The sequence below is a fragment of the Aptenodytes patagonicus genome, chromosome 9 (assembly GCF_965638725.1).
Source record: "Aptenodytes patagonicus chromosome 9, bAptPat1.pri.cur, whole genome shotgun sequence".
In the NCBI taxonomy this organism is placed as follows: Eukaryota; Metazoa; Chordata; class Aves; order Sphenisciformes; family Spheniscidae; genus Aptenodytes; species Aptenodytes patagonicus.
The window spans coordinates 10,066,183-10,090,436 of NC_134957.1; the positions used below are offsets into that span (position 1 = coordinate 10,066,183).

Here is a 24,254-nt window from a genome sequence, read left to right on the forward strand (position 1 = left end):
CGCCCAGCAGCAGACCAGGCCGCCCTCCGGGATCCCCGCCAGGCCCAGACCCAGGCCCCGCCGGACGAAGGTAGGGGAGGGCGCGGCGGCCGTTAGCCCGGCGGCGGCCCCGCCTGAGGGGAGCGGAGGCGCGGCACAGGCGCTGCCCCGGCGGGACCCACCTGGAGCCGCCGCTGCCCGTTGCGATGGCGGCGCCGCAACCGCCAACATTCAAACCGGGGCCGCGCGCCGCAACCGCCAATCGCGGGGCTGCGCGGCGGGGCGGGGCGCGGGGCGGGGCGGGGCGGGGCGGGGCGCGGGGCGGGGCGGGGCGGGCGGCGGAAGCGGTCCCGGCAGGCGGCGCGGCAGCATGGAGGGCCGGCTGCCCTACGACGACTTCCCGGTGGTCTTCCTGCCGCCCTACGAGAGCCCGCCCGCCTGGGTGCCGCCGCACGAGGTGAGGGGAAGGGGTTGGGGACGGCGGCCCGGCCCGGTGGCAGGCGAGCGGCGGGGATCGGCCCGGCCCGGCCCGGCCCGGGGGCGTGCGGCGGGTCCCGCCGCCTGACGGCCGCCGGCGCGTTGCTTTGCAGAGGGTGTACCACCCCGACTACAACAACGAGCTCACCCAGTTCCTGCCCCGCACCATCGTCCTGAAGAAGCCGCCCGGGGCGCAGGTGAGACCCCGTTTAGGCGGGCCCCCCCCCCCCCCCCGCGGCCCCGCTCCGGCCTGGCGGGTGCCGCCGCGCAGCCCCGCGGGCTCGGTGGGGAGGTGCAGGCGCGGCCCGGTCGTTTCCTCGGCGTGGTGTTTGATTCACGCCCGTCGTCTCCAGTGCCCTTCCTGGCAAGAACCGGTTGATGCGGAGGCTGGCGGGACCGGGGGGCTTCTGACGATCCCCGACTGGCAGCATCCTCGTAGCGAGGTGACTGCTGAGGGCAGCCGGGGGGGGGGGGGGTCGGGCAGGTTCCCGGTGCTGTCCTCATCCAGGGACTCGGTAGGACGGGAGGGGCGAGGGGAGGCATTGCTCCTGCCCTGCTGGGAAGGGCCGTGCCGTAGAGGGAGAAGAAAGCTTTGTGGGTGAGGCAGAGGAGTCCCAGTATCTTGTGACGTGGAGCTGATGAAGGGCAGGGAGCAGGGGGCCCCTCCAGCGTTCAAGGTGAGATGGCCACGGAAGTTAGGAGAGAGGGACGGGTGCTTGCTGCTGCCCGGCTGGACGCTGCAGCACCAACACCTTTGCTCCGTCCGGAAGAGGGACGTATCCGGTGGGAAGGGTCCTGGGCCAAAGGGGGTGACTGCGTTAACGCTGCTGGTTTCTCTCACAGCTGGGCTTCAACATCCGGGGAGGAAAAGCCTCGCAGCTGGGGATCTTCATCTCTAAGGTGTGTCTGTCCTTCTGCCGTTCCCTCCCCGTGCTCTGTCTGTTCCCTTGGGTGTTGCTGAGCCAGCTGGGTGTGCAGGGAGGCTGTCATATGCCTGATGTGCGCCTCCACACTCACAGCTGTAATTTGCCACGCACCAAGCAGCAATCAGACGGTCCCGCACCGTTTCCTGATCCCTCCCCAGCCCACGGAGTGTTGCTGGCGCACCGCAGTCCCCGCTCCCCATCCTCCCCAGTCCCGTGTGAGCGCCGTGGGGAGGCTCTGGGGCTGGGCTGTCCTGGCTGCGCGGGAGGGGAGCTGCGCGGGAGGGGAGCTGCGGCACCGGCTGTGCGGAGAGTCACTGCTGCTGTCTCTGTTCTTCCCTTCACAGGTGATCCCTGACTCGGACGCGCACAGAGCTGGGCTGCAGGAAGGGGACCAGGTGCTCTCGGTGAACGACGTGGATTTCCAGGACATTGAGCACAGCAAGGTGAGCGCTCCTGCGGCCCAGCTGCTGGAGCAGGGGCAGGACGGGGAGTCCGTGCACACACCGTCTTCTTCCGGCCTCTCAGCCTGCACCAACTCAGCTGGTGGCACCACGTAACCGATGCATTCCTCTTTCCTATCCTCCAGCCCAGTCTGGTCACTGAGCAACTCTTTCTGCTTTCAGGCTGTGGAGATCCTGAAGACGGCCCGTGAAATCACCATGCGCGTGCGTTACTTCCCCTACAGTAAGTGCCCGCTAGCTCCGAGTCCAGTCACCTAGCAGCATTTCTCCTTGGGAAGCAGACTGCCACACGTCCCTGCCGATTCCACCTGAGCTTAGCGGTTATGAGTCTAAGGTCACAGACGGTGTTAAGTCAGCAGCCTGCAGATCAGAAAACGTTGGCCTTTGATTTGGGGATCAGGACAGCTACCAAGTCAAACCAGTAAGGACTGGCTTCAGCTGTCCCCATAGAAAAACTTGTAGAGCGGAGCTTAGCGACACAGCGCTAAAAGCTGGGATGATTGCTGGGTGGAAGTGTTGACTTTAGAGCTGTGGGAAACGCTGCTTATCCTTGAATAACACAGCAATTAGTTCTGTCGCTAGCAGACCTATGCCGATGGTGGATGCTGCTTGTGGTTTTTATCCCTCCATAAGGACGTTTAAATTCTGTGTGAGGGAAGAGACTGTATTAACACTCGGTTTCTGCACCCATAAAGTTCATAGATATAAGGGGGGGAAAAATAGAGGTCAAGTCAAGCCAAACAAGGATTCCTCATAAAATGGCAAGTGACCCTTAAGTGAAGAAAGAAGAAAAATATGGAGCAGGGGAAGAGAGGACTTTAAACAGACTTTTGTTCTAAATGCCCTGAAGTAACTTGAAATGACTGGCTGGGGTGTGAATGTGCTATTTTAAAGCCAGCTGCCACCCGAGAGGGTAGCAAACGCTGCCTCTGCTTCGTGAGGTATAAACGGAATATATGTTTCCCTTTAACGTTTTGGCTAATTCCCCCTTGCCATCAGCGACTGCCACTCCTGCCCTTTCAGCCTTGCCTTCTCTTTCCCTTCCAGATTACCAGAGACAGAAGGAAAGAACTGTTCACTAGTAGGCAGCTGTCCGCTGGGTCTCCAGAGTGGCCGTCCTGCAAAAAACTCTCCACTACTTTTCCTCAACATCGGAGATGACACGACGAGTTTCAGCTGTCACTGGAGGTACAACTGTCCTGTTGGCTGCACAGGCATCAGCACTGCTTCCTGCGCGGAGGGGTGCCAACAGAGTCTTATTTAGCTGGAAGATGGATGGGGCTTTAGTCTGTACTCCTTGAACTGGGTGTTGAAACAAGCTGATGGTGCTGATGTGGAAGTGGGTACCGGAGGGCAGCTTCTCCGGCGAGATCTGTGCTTCTCTTCTAGTAGGACTTAATAAGGAGTGCTCTGCTGGTTCTGGATCCAACCCTTGTTGCTAGATGTAAGGCCAAGAGGGTCTGAGCGTGCTCGAGCAGAGCACGGCCTTTGTCCTCCAGGAGATCAACCTGTTCACTTCTCTGGTAACATGAAATTCTTTCCTTCTCCACGTCCTACCTCTGCTCTACACTACTGGGTTTGCTTGGGACTCAAGGAACAGGAATAAAATCCAGTCAAACTCAGTGCACATCTCTAGCTGCACTAGTCTGCCAAGGCACGATTGTACCTCTTTGCTGCTTAACGACCGCCACGATATGGGACCGAGACGCTTGGAGCATGTTTCTGAACTGCTGCGGGCACTTGGCCAGGTTCCCCCAGGCGTGGTGCTTGCACGGTTAAGGGTTTCACTCGCTGAACCTGCTTCCTTCACTTGGCACAGCCCTGTCCCTGTCACGTGCTCCCATCAGAACTCCCCGCCACTTTGAGGTAAACTTCTCCCCTTCCCTCTTCTCAAAGAACGGGGAGGAAGCCTGCTGTGCCCTGCGCTGGGAGAGCACAGATGAAAACGTGCTAGTTATCAGCAAATCTGGGTGCAAATGCATGGTTCCATCGTATTGTAAATGGCATCAGGACAGCCCTTGCTCTGGCCTTCTGTGCGGTGTTTTCCGCTTATCTGTAATAACTGAAATAATAAAACGAGTACAGCAACCAGATTTCATCTTATTCCCGCTCAGGAAGTCTCCGTGGAGGGTTGTTTATCGCCACCCTCGGCACTACCCTGAGGGAACGCGGGGCAGACGGCTGGGACAAGGGTTGGCTTCAGTTGCCCTTGCAGCCTGTAGGAGGAAAGCGTGGGACCCGCGCGAGGTGCAGCTCTGTTTTAAGGGTGTTTTTTCCACTGATTGTGATGGAAGTCAGCCCTTGATTAGCCTGGAGCGGTGGTTCAGCACGGCTGCAATGGAGGATTTTGTCTGTGGTGGCACTAATGCAACTTGCTTGAGGCAGCCAAGAGCAGCAGCCCTGACCCCACCTCAGCACTGCCAGCCGGGCTGCTCTTCGCTCAACCGCCGGGCAGAAAGCTGAGCCAGGCTGAAGCAGAATAAAATACACTAGAAAAGAGACTTTCACTCAGAATAAAAAAAAAAAAAAAAAAAGCTTTTTTACCAGGGAAATAAGCAACCTGGAAGCCCCACTGTAATAGGCATCCTGGAAGCCCCACTGTTAGCACCCTGAGAAGGTAAGCGAAGAGCTCTTCTACGGAGACAGGCCTCTGTGTCCCATGGGACCTTCGCCCCTCTGGTCTCGCACCAGTTTCCCAGCATTTGCGTGTTCCTTGGGGAAGGAGGACGCTCAGGTTACAGCGAGGCACTGTTTCATGCTGCTCCGTCTTCCCTCCTCCCCCTGTTGTGCTCAGGCTTGCCAGGGTGGAGGTTCAGCGGGCAGTCCCCGGCCCCAAAGCCAACCCTGTGCTCTGCCTGCTGGAAAACGGCGATGGACTGTGCGCCTCAGGCTTTTGGCACACAACCCAACCGCCGAGGGGCCGAGGGGCCCCTTGAACTCTCCGCAGGGGACTGCAAGTACCTCAGTGTTCAGTCTTAACCCTGCTCCAGAGCAGTCCCTGGCGGGAGCTCCAGGAAGACCCCCCCCCCTGCCTCGGGCAGCTTCCTCCCTGCCATTACTCAGCGGTAATTAGCGGGGTGCCTTCGCAGCCATCGCGCTGACCCCGCGGCTGGCTGTGGGCTAACAGGAAAGAGTGGATTCTTTCCCAAGGCACACTGACGTCTTAGGCATCTTAATTAACGAAGCAGGCGCTGAGGGGAGGCGGCGCGGCCCGGCCTCCCGTCGCCCTCGGGGCCCATCCCGGGGCGGACCCCACCCTCAGCCCGGCCTGGCCCGGCCCTGCCGCCCACCTTGAGCCGGTGCAGGCCGCACCCCGGCGGCGGGGGCTGGAAGCTGACGGCGAGGCCGCGGCGGTCGCCGCTGCCGCCGGTGAGGCGCGGAAGGCGGCGGGGGGGGCACCCGCGCGCGCTCCGTGCGCCCGCCCTCTCCGCGGGAAGGCGGCCACGCCCCCGCGGCCGCCGGGCCCCGCCCCCGCGGCCGCCGGGCCCCGCCCCCGCGGCCGCCGGGCCCCGCCCCCGCGGCCGCCGGGCCCCGCCCCCGCGGCCGCCGGGCCCCGCCCCCGCGGCCGCCGGGCCCCGCCCCCGCTGGTTGAAAGCCCCGCTCTTCCCGTCCCGCTCCCCAAAGCACGCTTAGAGGGGGGCAAGCTCGTCCCTCTCCCTCCACACCCTACGCGGGACAGACTTCTTCAACCTAGGAGTAAAACAAGCAGAGGCGGCAGCAGGCCCCTCTCCGGCAGCAGGACAGCGAAGGTGTCGGTGAAATAACTTTATTTAGTGTGATACACGGCTGTGGTCAGACAGTCCATACTCATATTAATAGTCACACTTACTCGGCTAACAGCTAGGAGACAGCAGGGCCAGACACACACTCAATATTATACACATCCATAGAGAAGACAGCGGGAAGTGAACTATTTTATTTCACTAATTACCCCCCCCCTCCCCCCCCCAATTACTTAGGGTCTCCCCCCTCCCTCCCCCCAGGCCCGTGACTCGGAACAACACGACAGCAGAGCAGCGCACACCTGCCTGTGGGAAGGGGACAGCAAAACCTGTTCTACGGCAGACACGGACACACCGACAAACATCAGCAATTCCCACACAACAGGGGTATGTACAGGGGAGGGGGCTGAGCTTCCCGCCAGTGCTGGGACCCAGCTATGCCAGCTCAGACTGGGGGCAAGGTGTGTGTGGGGGGGAACACTCCAGATGAAATGGGGAACAACATCCCAGCTTCCTCCTGCAGGCCAGCTCACCTCACCCGGAGGGGAAGGGACAGGGCTCTGGGGGACAAAAGGCCAGTCACCGGCAGAGAGGCGACTCGCCGCCAGCAAGCCAACGCGGGGACTGCCAGCTCCCGATCCGAGGCTGCCCCTTCCCCTCCCTCGACGGCCCGCAGGCTTCAAAGTGCGCACGCTGTGTCAGTGACCGACAGGCATCCTCCTAGGGGAGCGTCCCTAACCGCCAAACGCTGTTGTCCCCACCTGTCACGCTGCGGTCAGTCGCTCTCCTGCCCGCTAGCATCCCCCCTGTCAGCATGACATAGGCCGGGTGATGAAAAGGACAGTGAATGGCTTAGAGCCATCCGACTGTTTTATTCTCCTTGCTGTCAACAAACCTACAGACCTCTGGTTAGGACAGATGGATGAACCCCCCCCCAGTAAAAGCCTCTGAAAAGCTCTATTAACATAATTAGAAACCAGGGGCAGGGGGAAGAGGAGGTATTTCCCAACCTCCAAGGTCGAGAAGTGACACCGAAAGTGTCATACATTCCTCCATTCCTCTGCCCCGGTCTGACCATAAATCCCTGCCACTGCTCATCTCAGTTTTGGCAATGGTACAGCTTAACACCATTCCAAAAGTGAAATGGCTACTAGCCCCATCCCCCAGAAGTCTACTATAAAGGCAGAAGCAGCTATGTATGATTTCACCAAGCAGCAACCTAGGTACGAGAGTAGAACAGCTATCACTGGCCTTCCATCTGCTGTAGCTCTCCTGCTCCGCGTGAAGAAGCTCCCGGTCTATGTGACGATGAACAGGAGAACAGAGACTAGGAAAGGAGCCTGAACAGCACCCGTGACTCCCAGGGCAGGTGTTGCCCCTGTAGTGATGTATTTCGGGTAACTGTTTGCTTTCACTGTTGACAGACAGGACCCAGGTCTCTACAAACCACCCTGAGGATCTCTCCCCACCCAGCCTCATGCTGCAAAGCCTCTGTACCCTCTTCCTTCCCCACATCTGACAGCCAACACTCACCAAGCGCCAACATCCTCTGGATGGGAAGATACTCCAACTGGGGAGAGCAGTCTGTGGGATGCCTCTGCTACACAAACGGGAGCAACAAGGCCAAAGCTATCAGAGTTTGGGGGGTTCCAGTGCTGTCTGTAACACGAGGGGCTGAGTGTAGGGCAAAACTCAGAAGTCGTGAGCAAGAGTTAGCCAAGATCATCCACAGAAAGGAGAAACTGAGGAGCTGATATTGTGTGTGCCCTGCAGGAAGCAAAAGCCTAGAAACAGATAACCTGTATTGTCCAAAAAGGCAAGGCCAAGTCAAACTGACTGGTTTAAAAGGAGCAGCCTTTCCATAGAGGAAGTGGGGATGCAGGACAAAGACAGGGCTGGAGTGGACAGGGAACTAGTTAAGATGCAAGGCAGTAAGGAAGGTGGAAAGCCCACCCCCAAGCTTTATTTTTGTCTTCCCTAACTTGGTGGCTTTTCCATTGCATTCACAAGATACATCTGAGCAGACAGGCTCAAGGTGGGGAAGAGGGGGAGAAGGAGAGGAAGAGAGAGAGTGTAAAGGGCACCACAGTGCCAAAGTGCAACAACATAAAAAAATAAAATAAAAGACAGGACACTCATTCTGCACTCAGGGCTCATACCATGCAGTAAGAGGGGCGGCCGGGGCTGCTCCCCACCAGTAAACAGGGAGTTCGCTCGCTTAGTAGATTGGTTTTTCAGCCCACAAAGTAGGGTTGCCTAGCCAATGAGCGGTGATGTTCTTCAGTGAGACTGGCCGGTTGGGGAATGTGCTGCTACAGAACGGGCCTGTTAGCAGGAGCACCCGCTCTCCGTTACTGGCTGCTCAGGAGGTTTCTCTAGTTTGATGTCAATCACTGCGGGAGACAAGTTAAGGAAATCACCCGGCTCAAGGAAAAACAAGGAGAGAACAGAGAAAGAGATCAGTTCCTGAAAGGTTGTTAGCTGTCCCTTCTTGTTAAGGGCAGGTGTTTTAGCGGAGCAGAACATATCCTGCCTGAACAGGATTAACTGCAAAACCAGTGGACTGGGTACGTCAAGACCACTTAGAGGACAGAGCCCAATCAGACAGGTCCGCACACAAGACAGCCCTGTGCAAAAAGAGGAAAGTATTACGGTATTTTTAAATTATGCAGATTTTATCCTAAGCTTAAGTGGAGAAAGCAAAACTTGTGCTTGCCGTTACAAGTAGTTGGGTACATTTATATGTAGACCACAAGCAGGGTCCTCAATTTATGCCCAGAGGTAAGCACCACACTACCCTGGCTGTTTCAGCCATATCTCTGCAAAAGCCCAGTAAGGCTCATCCCCACAATGTGCCAAAAAGTCAGTAAGCCCAACCTAACAAAAGAGAATTGTCAAATTCTACGAGAACAGGAAAGTTACTGGTGAGAAAAGCAAGGATACTGTCTTCTTTGCTCTTCTCTGGTGTGCTGTCCATCCCAGGTAAGGCAGCAGCCACACGACGGAAAAGCTGAAAAGTAGCAATAGGTAAAGCTGAAGGCTCGTCAGAAAAAAAATGCATGTTAAAAAACATTGCTTTGCAGCAGATCTTAGAGTCCAAGTTGTACAAACTTGTTACGTGGGTACTTTAGCAAGCAAAGCAATGATCAACAAATGCCATGAGAATTTTACCTAAGAAATTTAGCGGGTTTTATTAAAGAAGTTATTCAATGCCTACAAAACAGACAGTTTTATTTTACCTGTTTCTACTTGAACAGAACATGGAATTCATTAGTAACAGTTCTTCCAGGGATGCATAGCACAATTCCCTCCCACATTCAGTAAGCGTGTCATCTACTATTTCCAGCCTCAACTGCTTTTGCACACAGCAATGTTACAGTGCACAACTCAAGACTTCCGATACGCAACCTCGCAAGAGACCGAAGGTTTAAGAAGTCTATGGAATAACTGACGTCGTACAGCCCATCCTTTCAGTTCAGTCCTGCTGCAAAACAGCCATCTGTGAGCGGAACAGCTGCCTCAAGTGAGCTGCATTTAAGCTATTAAGGATGTGCTAGAGCTGGGAAGGACTATCATATCCCCATTAAAAAAAAAAAAACAGAAAATGGTTTTGCATGATCTTTCAAGTCAATGCTTAGAGCTCCTCCTGCTGACATCAATGCAGCAGCTAACACAATACAGACACTGCTAGGCAGTCTGGTGAAAAGTGCTGCATAAAGAACCAGAGGAACCACCAGCTAGCTAATGATGATTTTTTGCACAGTAGCTTGGCACGGGCTTCTCATCCACCCCTCCCAGTTGTGTTACTTGGAAAATCAAGCCACTGAGGTACCAGCAAGGTGCTGCCGTTAGCATCCTTTTAGTCACAGAAGTTCTCACTGCAAACACCCGCTAGACAAATAAAGCAACAGTAAGTTAGAACCAAAGATTAAAGTGGATTCAATCCAGAATAGCCAAAAGAAAAACAAAACCAAAGTCTCCTGATCCCATTGTGAGGTTCTCCTAACCAGCTGGTGTGCAGCAAACTGGTAAGTACGTTTCCCAGCCGACACCAACAGTACTCATGCTCCCTGCAGACCCCTGGACCTTACGGCTGCCTTACTCCCCAAGTTCTGCCATGCTTCAGAATGATTTGTGAACTAGTGGAGAGTGGGGTCACAAGCTTATAGCAAGAGGCAATGAGCACAAACTGAAATACAAGAAATTCTGTTTAAATGTAAGAAAAGAGTTTAAAGGGTTTTTTTTACTGTACTGATAGTCAAACACTGTGACAGGGAACGTACAAAATTACATTTGACTGACTGCACAAAATAGTGGCATTCTAATCCCTCAGCACATTCTGTTTTCAGACTCCCCTTTCTTTCCAGGTAAGTTTGCTTAGCTTTAACCGGGAATCATTGACTTGACAGAAAAGGAGATTCCACTAGATAAAGCAGCGGCAGTGACCTTTGGGCAAGAAGCATTTCAGGGGCTGACAATAAATGATACAAGCAAATACCTGATGGAACATGAACCCTAAGCAGAAGCTTAATCCTCCCACATACAGAGCAGTAAAGTACAGATTTCCTGTCTTTAGAGCAGAACGTTGATGTACCTGTTTCACATTGTATCCAGTCTTTGCACTGGTCTCAATAAACATCACATTCAGCTCTTTGGCTCTCTGTTCACCTTCTTCTGTAGTGATTTGCCTGGACAAAGATGCAAACAGAAGCAGAAAGACAGAAAGGAAGAACAGTCAGGAAGAGTTAGAGATGTCTGTGACTGAGACGCTCTTCAGTGGGGGGCTGCTTCACCACCCCTTTACAAGAGCGCATGGTCCACCAGTGGAGACTTCAGGACCTCTCAGTCTTTAAGATCCCCAGGGTCCTCCAGCTACGAATGAAACAACCTCAGGTAAGTTACCCAGGGAACGCCTGGACTTAGGACTACTAATAACAGATGATCAGCACAGGGTGAAGTGTGTGCAGTACATTTGAGCCTCGTTCACAGCGTCCTTAAGGGAAGGGAGAATCCCCATACGCTGCACCTGATACAAAAAGCAGTTTCCCCAAAGTCAACAGAACAGAACTCTGTGGGGTTACAGAAAGATGTCAGAAAGGCTCCAGCAGCAAATACAGTGCAACAGCAAGTGCTAGGCTGCTGCTTGCGAGCAAGCACCTGCAAATGCATCTCTGATCAATACCCTGTACATACCTGTTTCACATTATATCCTGCTTTAGCACTCGTTTCAATATACATCATATTCAGTTCTTGGGCTTTTCTTTCACCCTCCTCTATAGAAACCTGTCTACAGCAACGAGAACAAATCACAGAAAAGAAAAACCAAAACAAAGAAAAATAGTCCAAGAATGATAAAAAGAAAACTGCAGGGAAAAAAAAAAAAAACCAGCCACCAACTGAAGCAACATTAACAGAAAAGAAAAACTTAACAAGCTGCACCAAATAAGAACAGTGCTATTTTTAGTTCAGCTTTTTGGCCTCAGAACTTAACTCACATCATCGCTTGGGTTTTACCATAGGATGAATGGCTTCCAATATGCTGTATTCTATTTAGAAAAATGTGACCAAGTTCAGACTGATACTGTGGCTTTGTCCAGCCTTAAAAGGCCCCGTATTTCAGCCTAACACAAATCTAACTTCCTTTTAAAAGAAATGCAAGGCAGCTTCTTTTACTGATACCTGGATATACACCATAATTCCAAATTCTAGCCTAGACCAGGACTATTGTCACTTACATTAAACTTCTAAAATAAGAGTTTCTAGTGCTACATGAACTTCCAACTGTAGCTATGTTTGAAACTATCTTCTGGTATTTTTAATTCTTATGGCAGTGCTGGGCCAGCTGTCCTGCACGCACACTCTACTTCACTTATGTACTATCAGGAAATAATCCAAGGCAGAAATTATCCCATTGTGTTTTCCGGTTCCACATGAAATTGGATTTTTGATAGAAATTCGAAAGCCTCAAATCTAAACGCCAGATTATTCAGTTAGGGAGCTGCAGTTATTTCTAGCTCCCAGGAGGGCATAAGAGATACTAAGTGGTCAACATCCAGAGCTGGCTCAAGTAGAACATCTCGGATTTTGCTCAGTTGCTTTTGTAAGCTGATTTCAGAGACCAGACTGATCTGAGGTCTTGCCACCTGGAATTCTTAATCCAAATCAGCTATACACATTCTTCTATTTCCGAAACTCTGAGCACCAAGTTTTACCAATACTTCCAAAGTGCAAGGCACAGGACACTTAGAATGGCCCCCCCACTGGAAGTCGGAAAAGCCAAATAGGTGTCAAGACTAAGGTGGTCTGCGTGGTGGACACAGAACACATTTCTGTAAGAACCATCAGTACAAAGCCCACACAGCGCCCAGCTGGAGCCTAACTTTATCCTTTTCCCCACTGACTCAAACCACTTGCCGGTATTAGAACTGTCTATGCTTTGCCTGCTAGGCTTGGCAAACTAAGAACTAAGAGCATGACTCGCACAGGGACAAAGGGTGAAAAGCATCTCCTGACACCATACAGTGCAGCCAGGGATGCTGGCTATTGTCTCATACGAACATCAAAACCACAAGGGAAAAAAACACATCACAATACACTCTGAAGCATTATGTACACTGCAGGAGTGAGTAAAGCAAGGCTTAGAATTTAAAGTGTGATAGCATCCAACAACAAAACAGATCCCTGTTAGGCCCATCATCCCAAGAAAGAGATTAAACGAACAGGCAGTTCAGATCATCAGTGCAAGGTTTTCCTGAGAAAACATTTATGTTCCACCTGTAAGGCTTTTCAAGCTGTTGTCTTTTGATCAGAAGTGTCTCGTGAACAGCCAAAGGATAAGGTTTTGATTCCATAAGACCTCATTTCATTGTGAGATCCAGGTGTTTCCCAGTTCTGCCTTTTTGAGATGCTTTCTATTGCATCAGATAAAAACTCCCCATCACTTCAATGCTTCATGTGTCCTATGACACATGAAGCACACATTTTAGAGTACCTGGCATATGTGAAGATGGTTCAGTTTAAAGTATTGGGACTGTAAGGAATTGCATGGCTCGCTCCATCTTCCCTTTGCCAACTACTACTGACACTAACCATTAAAATAAAAATCTTTCCTTATCTACACTGTTTCTGATGTCTTCACAAAGAATGAAAATCTCTGCAAACATTAAACAAAGTTTTTGCTAAATCAACAATCAAGAGAAGAATTTGAAATAGAAATGCAAAAGCGCAAGCATGTGGTCTTCTATGAAGCTATTACATTGGTTATGCTGGTTGAAGTGGCATTGTAAGATTAAGAGTTTTAAAAGCAAAAATGCCTTATGACATGTCCCAAAATGTTAAGTCCGCGTGATTTTAAGAGTCAATTAACTTTTTATGTCTCTTGGGGAAGTCTGCTTTTGCTAATCTAGTTTCCTAGATTTCACACATCCACAACATCGCAGTTTGTGTTATGTATGACATTAAATTTATGCTCAGAGGGAAACCTTTTAGATTTATACTGTAAAATCTCATGCTGCATCTTGTAACAAGAAGAAACTTTACTATGAACTTACAGTTGCACATGCAGAAAGAATCATGTAAATAGGATTACTGAAAAAAGGCAGATTTCCTTGCTTTTGCAAGACATCTTTTTGGCTTTATCTCAGCATGAAAAGAAAAATCAGACAAAATACACTAATGAGAAATATGGCATAGAGATACTTAATTTGAGTAAAAGGAATTTTTTTTAGGTGGGTTTGTTTTAACCAAAACTATTTGTAGAATAGCAAAATGGAATAACTTTGCGTATGCTGAAACCAGAAATCTGAATTTCATGACAAGCTATTTATGTTTCATTTAAAATCAACAATTGTTTTGAAGACAGACTAGTTGGCCAGTTCCTTGCTTTTACTGGTCAGGGCAGTAAGGCCGCCAGCTCCCCTCCATTACCTCTTGTCTGCCAGGTCAGTTTTGTTCCCCACCAACATGATGATGACATCGCTTCCTCGCTCTGTCCGAACATCATCAATCCACTTGGAGGTTTGCTGGAAAGAATTCAAGTCTGTAGGGAAGAAGCAAATGGGAGCACTAAGGATAAAACTTCTTTTCAGAGAGGGAGAATGCTATGCCTGTACTCAGGTGCTTCTCCAAATCTCCCCACACCACATATAAACGACCCATAAATTGTTTTCTGCTCAGACAGAAAAACAGGGCGGGAAAAACCCATTTCTAATGTTCATCATCTTTTTGCAGAACTTCTGGTTGTAACATATTAGTTCTGCTTACATGTAGTATTTCAAATAATGAGACACCAAAGCATCACTCACTTGTAATGTCATAGACTACCACAGCAATAGTGGAGTCGCGGATGTAGCTGGGAATGAGACTGCGGAACCGCTCCTGGCCTGCTGTGTCCCAAAGCTGCAGCCGAACCTGCTGGTACCAGGCCAGGGAGAGCAGAGAGAAAGAGAGAGAGAGAGCAAGAGAGAAAAGAAAGGAGGAAACTGTCCTTTAGAGAAAAGGCCATTTCTAGAATTAACTGTATGCAGCTCAGTCTGAGAAGCTGAGGTTGACCTCGTAATCTTGCCCCAAATATCCAAACACCACAGAAGTTGGCTTTTCTGACTCTTTTTATAGATAACGTGCTTTAATTACCTCCTTTGCTTGCCTAGAGATTCTGCTGTTTCCCCGGTCACCACATCCCAAAGAGCTCTAGGTTATAGCTACTATCTCCAGTCATTGCTGATAGCGGTAGCTAACAAGTCATACAGAGCTGGTCTTCCCGGTCTACCCAGGATTACATATGGGGTCTTCACAGGACTCCTAGCCTAGAGCATCTCACATCAAAGCTTTTTGGGCAATTCCCACATGACAGACAGGCAATTCCAAGCCCAGACACCACATAGTAAAACAGCATCCATTCTCCAGCATCAAGCATCCAGGCGATGGCAATGGGGATTTTCATGCAAGATTAAGGCAATCAATAACTTAAGTTTCAGCAGAAACAAAAGCAAATGTTACACACTGTAGGCGTCACGTGACACAAAGGGCATCAGGTTCTCCCTTTCAGATAAGCACAAGAGTCAGAAACAAGCACAAATGCTACGAGAGGTACAGCTCGATCTCCAGAACTATGCCCAAACACAAACTGACCTATTATATACGATAGCTCTAAGGTCTGGGACCTGCCTGTTTGAAACAGCAATGGTCAACTACCTCAGTGAATGCTAAACAAAGGCTTTTCACAACTGGGAGCGATACCGTTTCCTTCCAAGTCATTACCCCACACAGCTAGCTGTACAAACAGCACTACACTGCCAGAAAACAAGATCGCTATTGGCATTCTCAACAGGCATGAGTTTCATAGGAGGGCAGATACTGGTTCCCAGCTTAATTACATGAATTGGTTAGATGTGCTCACAAAGCCGCTTGTTCGGCAATGAGGGAGAGCAGCTGTTTGTGCACAGAACAGCGGTTAATAAGGCAGCTTGCAGGAGAGTGGCTACAAGGGAGAAAGCAGTTTCAGAAGGATCAAGAATTGGCTTGTTTAGAAGAGAAATAGAAGCTGGACAGAGCACGTGTCTGCAAAGTGTCTTGCTACAAGCAGATTCAAAACAACATCGTACCTACATCAGGGTATGCACATCAGATGTCCTGGGGCTTAAGAAAGATTAGGGCTTATAGTTAAAGCAATTAGCTCATGCTCCATTTTGAAGGCAGCCTTGATTACAGTAGCAAAAGTCAGGGCTCTTCACTACCCCAGGGAACTCAGGGTGACAAACTCCAAGCGCATGGACAATATTGCACCAGTGCTGGAAGATCAGATTGATAATGACAGCTTCTGGCTCTTGCTTCTGGACTTCACAACGAGCTTCCACATAGTCCCCAAGACATTGCTGCTACACCAGACTATTCACCGAGAAAGTTTACCAAGGTGGTGATTTAAACACTCCAACCTTCAGACTCACCGTCAAAAAGGCAACTAGAGGAAGGACCACAGAACTGGGGAAGAACTGGCCCGGGTAATCTTGTTGTAGTGAAGGGTAACACTATTTGAGGGAAGGCCTTCAGCTAGTGTGCAGGTACCATGCAGGCACCCCTGAAGTGACCTGAGAAAGTTAGCTGCAGTATTTTCTGTGGCTTCTCGTTTCTAGAAGTCGAAGTTTGTGTGCACCCATTTTGGAGGGGAAGAGAAAATATAAATAACCCACTCAAACATGACAGCGTGCTAATAACCCTACCAGTCTGGAAAAAGGAAAGGTCCTCAACCAAGAATTAACCCAGCCCCCCTTAGAAACAAGGTAACTTGTTCAGAAAGGGGCCCAAGTTGCAGTATGGACTTTCACCATGGATCTCTCCACAGGCCACTTGCATTTCAAGATGCCCTGTAGATTAACAATAACTAAACAATTTCTCTTTCTCTTCTCAGCTCACCACATGCTAGCTATCGGTTTCTCTCTACTAGTTAAAAGTATCTTGGCTGGCACTTAAGTATGTCCTATGGGACTGTCCCTATTTTACACTACCATGACCAGCATTAACTTGCAGGAGACTATCTGAGGTTCCCAGTTACCGCTAAAGACAATGCAAACATAGAGCTCTTAAGAGTGGTAAAGGAAACTGTGTTTTCCTAATCCCGCTAGTGCTCACCATCATCATGCCCTCAGAAGTACATAAGCATGTTCCTTCAATAACACAAGAAAACTAAAAGCCTCTCAAGTCACTAAGAACAGAACAGAGAGCAGTAACAAGAAAAAAAAAGAAATTATCTGAAAAGATCAGACCATTACCAAGGCATGATGAGATCAGCTATCACTTAATTATTTTTGACACGTCTGGAAGCTGTTAAGAACAACCCAGCCTGCGGTAAGATTTTTCCACCTGCTTGGATAAACAGCATCCTGTACCCGTCACAACAGTGGGGAGAAAAGATGCCAACCGATGCAGCCTGCCACGCTGTCTCGCCTAGACGTGTTCCCAGCATACAGTCATCACGTGCACGTCTCAGCACTCCTCAAACCCCAGACAGATCACTTCAGTTTTACATTAGTTTGCACCAAACCAGAAATCCTCCCAGAGTCAACTACTTAAGCTAAGAACTGGGAGAAAGACCACGTCATTATTTGCCCTCAATATGTAAGATAAACCACAACAGAAGTTTACTATTTGTTAAGCACTTCTGTCAACCAAAGCAAAACAAACCCCTGCTCTGTAAAGCCTCACTATAATCTAGACTTTGTGACAGAATAAAGGTGGGCCAGAGGTTTTTCATCTGCGCTATGTTCTTTACTTAGACTTTGTCCACATGGTGTTGGCTCGCTGGTATATATCCTGTCTAGATATTTATGCTGATACTGTAGTTTAACTGAAAAAGCCAGATTAAGGAGAATCAATAACAAGGAGTTATAATGAAATAATTGTATTCATACCTTCATACCTTATACGAAAACATTAATGCCAAGAGTTACAGAGAATTTCCCTCTAAACTTGTTTATTCTTTAGGAATTATGGTAGTTACATCTCTTCTCTTTCAAAAGCTCTCTGGTTACCCATATGAATCACCAGCTCTCTTCTTCAATGAAATGGAAGTCTTGAATCCTCAGAAGTCGCTACATAGATTTTATTTAAATGAGCATTGCACTGTTTTACATACTCTGACAGTATTCTTTTGCTTTGGCATCTGAAGTCGTTACTTGTATTACCTCTCTAGTTATCCAGAAAGGAAGAAAAATTCATTCTGAGGTTTAAAAAAAACAAAACAAAACAACAAAACCCACCCCAAACCACAAAGAGTAGAAAGCTTTCCAGAGGCTACCAATCACCTTTCGTTCCAATCAGCACAGACACATGAGAAGTCACAATCCCTATTCACCTACCTGCCAATCCTCTGTGTATCACTTCCACAGTTTGAGCAGAACAGAGTTTTCCAGTTCCCCAGTTTCTGTATTATGGGATGGAGTTACCATCGGTTGTGGGGGAAGATGCTCTGCTACTTCCCCTCAGCTCATGAAATGCCTACAGTCCTGGGGCTGACGGCCTATCTTAGCTCCTTTCAGTAACACCACCACTTCCAATGCACAAAAGGTACACGTTAAAAGCAAGGTCCCTGCAGACACTCCGGCTCAATACCTACTTGTAACGTCAAAGACAATGACAGCCACAGCAGAGTCACGGATGTAGCTGGGAATGAGGCTGCGGAACCTCTCCTGGCCGGCTGTATCCCACAGCTGCAGCCTGATCTGGGAAATGGAAAAGCGTAGGGGAAGAAGGAAGGGGAAGAGCAGGAAAATGGAAAACAAAACCAAAACTCAAGTGAAATAAAAACAAAAAGAAAAAAATTGCAAGGCAAAAATAATGCAACAAAAGGAAAGTTAAAATGGAACAGAAACGTGAAAAGAGCCAACAATGCTTCTAACCGCATTCTCACAGTAACCTCAGCCTGGCATGTCTAAGAAACCTCCCTCCCTCCACAGACCCATTAATAACTCGCACACATGAACATGTTCTTCCATTTAATCATAAAACCACGATATCCCTAAAATACCTTCTCACACCATCTGCTCACGAGGGAAATAAGCATACATACCTCAGTGCATCCTGCCATGTAGGGACTCTGGCTATAACGGCCAGACAAGCAGACTGCAGCCTACAGCTAGCTAGATGTGGTCACTCCTAACTGCAAGGACATCATCACCCCGCTACTGATGAATCCACTGGAAAGCCTGGTGTCAAGTACTGAAACACAGTAGTGGGGTACAAGCCAGGATAGCAGCGTAAAGCCAGGACAGCAAACACCCTCTAGACTGGCTTATCTTGGACTTAAATCCAACAAGTCTGGGAAGATAGAGAGACACAGTAAATGAAATACTACTCGGTCTTTCAAGAATGAGGTTGTAGCTGTAACATGGAACTGGCAGCCCGACAGTTGGGAGTGAGGATGGGGCTTCTTGTGGTCCCAGTTCACTCAGTGCCACAGCTCCCAGTGCACTGGCAACATGCTGGAAACGGCACACTAACAGTTGCCCTCTGTGGGAGGCTACAGGAGACGGTTTTGAAGAACCCAGCTCCACATATGTGTGTCCCTTCTGCTGGCTAGCACATGCTACCCAGGCCATATTTAGAGCCGAGTGATCTGGCACAGGTATAATTTCAGGATATATTATTTGGTGTAAGGACATATCAAATATGCCAAAGCATACACCACAGTTAGAGGCTTAGCATTCTTCATTTAAAGCACAGCAGTCAAAGCCTATTGCAAAACACAGCATTAGCCATATCTGAGAATTATTTCAGCCTCTGAATTTTCCTAGCTTGCGTGCCTGTATTTCTCCTTCCTCTTTTCTACATTCAACACCTCTCTGTTATTTAAACAGGCTTTATGGGCTCTGTGGACCACTTACATAATCAGGAAAGCTAACAGTATATCCAACACTGGAAAGAAAATAGTATTTTCTGGATAGCGGGCCAGCGGGTGAATGACATCCTGACCTATACAACCATAAGAAATCAAGACTACACCGCTGAAAACAGCACACAGGCATTCCAACTTGCCTTCACAGCTGTCAAGCAGAAATCCCAAGATCTTTTTCTTCTTCTGCCACTGCCAGTACCATTGAAGAAAGTTATCCAAGTAGGTTCTCCCGAACAAAGATTAAGCAAGGTCTTTTCTAATACTGACTCACTGGTAAGATGGCAGAGAAGCACTCAGGAAACTCACCACACACACCGGGCTGAGACTTCTTCAGAAGCAACAGACCCAAAGCCACACAAAGGGCTTCCATCGCACCACTGCCCCCTTCCTCCCCCCAACAGTTTCATACTTCTCAGCCACTAGTAAAACTAGCAAAACATGAACTAATGAAAAGACAAATACTGAAAGACAGGAGAGGGATGCGAGGGATGTCTTTACGCAAAAAGGAATCTCTCATGCAAGCTAAATCCAAAATTGCCTTATTAACAGTACGTCAGAACTGTGTTACAAAAGGAGCCTTTCTACAAGGAGGAACTATGCCACCACTGGTAATCATGAATGACTTCAAGACTTGGAACTGCCTGGGGTCTGCTCAGACCCATTTACACTGACAATCCCAGAGGCAGAGCTGCAAATTCTGGGAACAAACTACGCCTAAGGTACATATAGCAGACAGCCCATTCCCTGGGATATGGACATGAGCTTACCCCAATTTTGCATGAAAGATTTTGACTTCATTCTAGAGGTATCAGACATTAACAAGTATCACAAACAGGAGAGTGGGTCAGTGATTTGATTCAACAAAGGCTGTCCCTCTGAAGGCTGCTGTGGGATTTCAGCAGCCATTGGAGGAACAGCCAGGCGGAACAGCACGCACAGCAACTGCTGCTCCCATGACTGCAGTTGCCATGCTATCACACAGATGCCTCACTTACCGTGCGATCTTCAAGATACATTGTTTTTGACAGGAAATCAATTCCAATGGTCGCCTGAAAAGAAGAAAAGCATTAGTAACTGCAACTTGCCTTCCAGCATCTGCAAATCAGATCTTTCTATACAAACTCTCAAAAATGTTCACAAACTTATAATTAAGCCGTTGAAGTCATTTGCCTTCAATACAGTTGATAAAAACAAAGCAATCCGGATAGCTGCACCAACTTCATTTCACATAATTCTTCCAACACTTCTCAACTGCACAAGAACCTCTGAGTCTGGATTTTAGCCTCAGACATTCATGCATCTTCACACAGATCGTATCTGAACTGGCATCTCTTTCCGGTCTTACCGCAATTCAGTCTGGTAAGAATTATCTTATTAGAAATAACCAAAAGGTAGAGCAAATTACACATAAATTGCAGGCAACTGTGCTGAAAGCTAAAAAGCAACGTTTATTCAGGACTTTCCAATTGAGAATGTGCTTCCTTTCCAGTGACATTCAGAAGCTTCACTTCCCAGCCAGTTCCTTCTGTAGGTCTCCTTCCATTCACGTTTCCATTGCTGTACAGCAATGCCGGTGCAAAGACATTTAAAGTAATTTACTAAGTTAGATGTGCTCCCAGGCACTTAAATCAAGCAGATGTCCAACCCCGTCATAACCCGGGAAACAGGAGACAGGTTACTGATGTAACAGATTTGAGTATTTTAGACAGATTTTCTCCAGTCTTAACAAACGCAGGCAGCATAACGTGTTCTGGAAGGTCTCCATCAGAACGTGAACCATTTAACATTAGAAGAGACCACAACAGTCAATTTCTGTAGGTAGTACCTATTTCTGGGAGTCCTATTTTCTGCAGCCAGGACACAGTGTGTAACAACTACAATAAGCAGATAAATCCACGAGAACACCTCACAAAGGTCAGGAAAAGAAACACAGAACGCACAAGAGGATCCAGTTCCAGTGCATGACTTGTCCTCAAGAAAACAATCTTTTCTTTCTTTTTCCAGCTTAAAATTACTCCAATCTAAACCAGTAACTCTTTCTGGCCTGAATTAAAAGAGAACACCATAGTCTCATCTTCCTCAAAAATATTTGTTATTCCCTTGAAATACGGCTAAGTGCTTTTGATACAACTAACGCTTCTTGAAATCTTCAGGCCTCTTACACATCTTCAGCTTTTCATCTGCAGCCTCTTCATCCCTACTCTACTCTTCCCCGCCGAGATTTCCCCAGCTTTTTCTATCTATAGCCTTTTAGTTAAAAAAAAAAAAAATAAAATTGAGAGAGAGAATATACCGTGCTGACGCCTTGCAGATCTACCTATACACTCTGGACTCAGATGCTAGATACCAAGAATTATCATAAGCATGTTTGTATCTTATTCTTTCTCTCTGTTTCCTGAGACTTCCATATCCATCGTCAGGCATCCTGACCATCCTCTTCTCTGTTAGCCAACCCCATAAACCAATGTTTCTCCCTGTCTTCCTCAAGGCTTTTCACGCATCCAGACAGGATCTAAACCTTGCTTCTTTTTTGTACGCTGTATTTCCTGACATCATACTAGATGCTTGGGCTTAATCATGAAGTCTCGTCTCCATTTCAAGGCACGTTACAACCTTACATATGATATTGAACTGATATCTCATGCAGAAACGCGCTCATTCCTAACAGTTCTCGCAGGCATACGTTTTCATAGCGGGGAATAGATTTACCCATATATTAAAAAGAAAAAAAAAAAAAAGAGAGAGACACGACCACCACATACCTGGTAAGTATTGTCAAAACTGTCATACATAAACCTGGTGATCAGAGAGGTCTTCCCAACTACAAAAGAAGAGAAAAATTACTTTCAAGCAGCAGTGGAAAAAAATAACCACTGCTTTGGGAGTGACATGCTGGTAGTGCTGATCATCAGAAGGAAGTTGCCAATCTAAGGCTATTTCCCAGCTACACCCTCCTGCAAAACAACCAGCTAAGACATTCAGTCACAAAATGACAGAAGTACGTTAAGCCAAATCAATCTCAGTAGGTCAAAAATTAATCATGATGAAAACCTGGTCCTCAGGTACGTTGTGAGGCATATGACAAAGAATTGTTTGCTTTAAGCAAGCAATAAATCTGCTTTGTTACTCATATTTTGCTACTTATGTAATCACCAAGTCTAGGACTCACAGGCATAAACATCAAAACAGGACAAGGTGGTGTCCCAGACGCTATTTAGCTGCCTCTGGCTGGATACAAAAGCAACGTTCAAGACTTACATCCTTTCTTCGTAACAGGATTTTAGATACAGACTAAACTTTGGTGGCTTGCTTAAAAACTTTAAATTTATGTCTCAAAATATTACCAAGAGACAAAGTGCAGAACTGACAAGAAACAGGAACCAAAGATAGGATCTCTGATCCTCCCTCAGGAAGCTGTAGGAAGCCAAGAAAAATTCAAAGGGCACGGACGGAAGAGAAGAGGGAAAAGGAATACACTGCCTAGAAAGGCTGTGAAATCGTGAACATTGGAGAGGGCTGAAAACAGGTTAGACAAACGTCTGTCGGCAGCAATGTCGATCCTGCCTTGGTAAGGCAGGGGAATGAGACAACTTCTAGAAATTCCTCCAGGACCTACGGTTCTGGGACCGAGGAGGAGGTGAGCAGTAAGAGATCTAAAGAGAGTAATACAGCAAAGGATACCGCAGTTTCAAGAAAAAGATACAACTCATCCATACGTTATGAGGAAAGGGGTACAAAAGGGAGGCAACTTCCAGACAAAACAAAAGATGTAAGGGAGGCACCGGCCACGCCATACGAACAGCACTGCTTTGCCATTTATTTTCTCTCTCCAGCGTGTGCCGCACGCCCGGTGGACACGGCCAGAGGCACCACACGCGGGGCGGAGCAGCAGCCCGAGAGCCACCGCGTTTCTCCCAGACGCCAGCCAGGCCCGGCCGCCCGCCCGGCCCCGCCAAGCCCCGCGCCTCCCCAACAGCACGGCTGCGGGCCAGCCCCGGGAGGAGGCCCGGCCCCGGCAGGCGGGTAGCCAGACCGGCTGAGCGGTGGAAACGGGGGCACCCGCCAGGCCCGCGCCTCCCCCCGGCCGAGGCCTAAGGCCGGACCGCGGTGGGGCCGCCCCTCCCTCCCTCGGGCGGGCGCCCTCTGGCCGACGCCCCCCGCGGGGTCCCGGACGGCTCGCCACCGCCCCCCCCCGGGCAGAGAAAGGCCCTTAACGGTTCCTCCGCCGCCGCAAGACCCTCACGGGTCCCCACCCCCCGGCCCTTAACGGATCCACCCCCGCCCTCCGGGAGCCTTTCGCGGTTCCTCACCCCCCACAACACGCACTCCGGGCCCTTAACGGTTCCTCATCCCCCCCCCAGCCGCTAACGGTTCCTCACCGCCCCCCCGCAGCGGAAGGCCTGTGGCGGCTCCTCACCACCCCCCCGCCCGCCGCGGCCTGGCCTGCCCCCCCCCTCCCCCCAGCGCCGCCGCCCCGCTCACCGCTCTGCTCGCCCAGGAAGACGAGCTTGAACTTCCGCAGCGGGTTCCCGAACTCGCCGCCGCTGCCGGGGGCGGACATGGCGGCGCGGGGAGGCCGAGCCGGAGCCGTGACTGAGGAGAAGGAGACGCCGCCGAGCCCACACCGACACCGGCAACCGCCGCCGCCCCGCCCACCGCGCACGCGCGTCACTTCCGCCGGCGTCACCGACGCGTCGCTCCGCCCCGCCCGCCGGGGCGGGCGGTTGCCATGGCGCCGGGCCGCCCTCCGGGGGCGGCGCCGGTGGCCGTCGCCGCCGCGGCCTGTACCGGGGGGGCCCGGCCGGGCGCGGCCGCCGCCGGGTTCTCCAGCGTCTCGCCCTGCCGCCGAGGCCCGCGGCAGCCTGCGCGGGCGGGCAGCGGCAGAGGCACCGTCTGTCCGCTTCGGGCTCTCCCACGGCCCCGCGGTGGGCCCCGCGCCCCGGCACCACGACACGGAGCCTGCACCGGGCCACTGGGGCGGGTTTATTTATAACGGTGTCACAGAGCAGTGCGTAACGCAGGCAAACGACAAACACGCTGGTGACGGCGCTCGGCCGGGCTCCGGTGCACCCTCCCCATCCCCGTCCCCTCACCGGCACCCGTGGGCGCAAGGCGGCGGGAGCGCCGTCCGGCACGCAGTCGGGCTTCCCAGCGTGGCGGTACCGGGTGGCTCCCGCCACCGCAGCCAGGGCTTGGAGTCGGTGCAAGGAGCCCGGGGGAGGAGGGTGCACCTAGGGGAATACATCGCACCGCGCGTAGAGGGCTGAGGTGTCTGCACCGCGTGCGGCACAGCGGGGAACGC

At 50.2% G+C, this 24,254-nt stretch overlaps 2 protein-coding genes across 5 annotated transcripts; one reads left to right on the plus strand and one right to left on the minus strand.

Annotated features, from left to right (window-relative positions):
- The first annotated feature begins 337 nt into the window (after nt 1-337).
- On the plus strand, nt 338-3,931 carry PDZD11 (PDZ domain containing 11). 2 transcript variants are annotated; one of them, XM_076347089.1, is made up of 7 exons: nt 338-436; nt 570-653; nt 810-899; nt 1,300-1,356; nt 1,727-1,825; nt 2,006-2,066; nt 2,891-3,931. In XM_076347089.1, the coding sequence occupies exons 1-7, from the start codon at nt 350-352 to the stop codon at nt 2,923-2,925; spliced, it is 513 nt and encodes a 170-aa protein (XP_076203204.1). In that variant the 5' UTR covers nt 338-349; the 3' UTR covers nt 2,926-3,931. The 2 variants fall into 2 exon arrangements, with proteins under 2 accessions (XP_076203204.1, XP_076203205.1); XM_076347090.1 differs by lacking the exon at nt 810-899.
- Nucleotides 3,932-7,496: 3,565 nt separating this feature from the next.
- RAB41 (RAB41, member RAS oncogene family) lies at nt 7,497-23,606 on the minus strand. Of its 3 annotated transcripts, XM_076347093.1 has the most exons (9): nt 23,435-23,503; nt 21,715-21,773; nt 19,948-20,001; nt 17,675-17,780; nt 13,869-13,977; nt 13,492-13,603; nt 10,160-10,253; nt 8,509-8,575; nt 7,497-7,958 (listed from the first exon to the last, which is right to left on the minus strand). In XM_076347093.1, the coding sequence occupies exons 2-9, from the start codon at nt 21,738-21,740 to the stop codon at nt 7,894-7,896; spliced, it is 633 nt and encodes a 210-aa protein (XP_076203208.1). In that variant the 5' UTR covers nt 21,741-21,773; nt 23,435-23,503; the 3' UTR covers nt 7,497-7,893. The 3 variants fall into 3 exon arrangements, with proteins under 3 accessions (XP_076203208.1, XP_076203207.1, XP_076203206.1); XM_076347092.1 differs by lacking the exon at nt 17,675-17,780 and having other exon boundaries at nt 13,869-13,974; nt 23,435-23,606; XM_076347091.1 differs by lacking the exon at nt 17,675-17,780 and having other exon boundaries at nt 23,435-23,606.
- Nucleotides 23,607-24,254: the final 648 nt, after the last annotated feature.

Excerpts from the sequence above, each read along its gene's own strand:
- PDZD11 (XM_076347089.1), top strand. The coding sequence starts at position 350 with ATGGAGGGCCGGCTGCCCTACGACGACTTCCCGGTGGTCTTCCTGCCG. Across the intron at positions 437-569 it reads CCTGGGTGCCGCCGCACGAG|AGGGTGTACCACCCCGACTA; the intron begins GTGAGGGGAAGG and ends GTTGCTTTGCAG. Across the intron at positions 1,357-1,726 it reads TGGGGATCTTCATCTCTAAG|GTGATCCCTGACTCGGACGC; the intron begins GTGTGTCTGTCC and ends TTCCCTTCACAG.
- RAB41 (XM_076347091.1), bottom strand. The coding sequence starts at position 23,513 with ATGTCCGCCCCCGGCAGCGGCGGCGAGTTCGGGAACCCGCTGCGGAAG. Across the intron at positions 20,002-21,714 it reads GTTTTGACAATACTTACCAG|GCGACCATTGGAATTGATTT; the intron begins GTATGTGGTGGT and ends TCTTCTTTTCAG. Across the intron at positions 13,604-13,868 it reads GGTAGTCTATGACATTACAA|ACTTGAATTCTTTCCAGCAA; the intron begins GTGAGTGATGCT and ends TCTTCCCTACAG.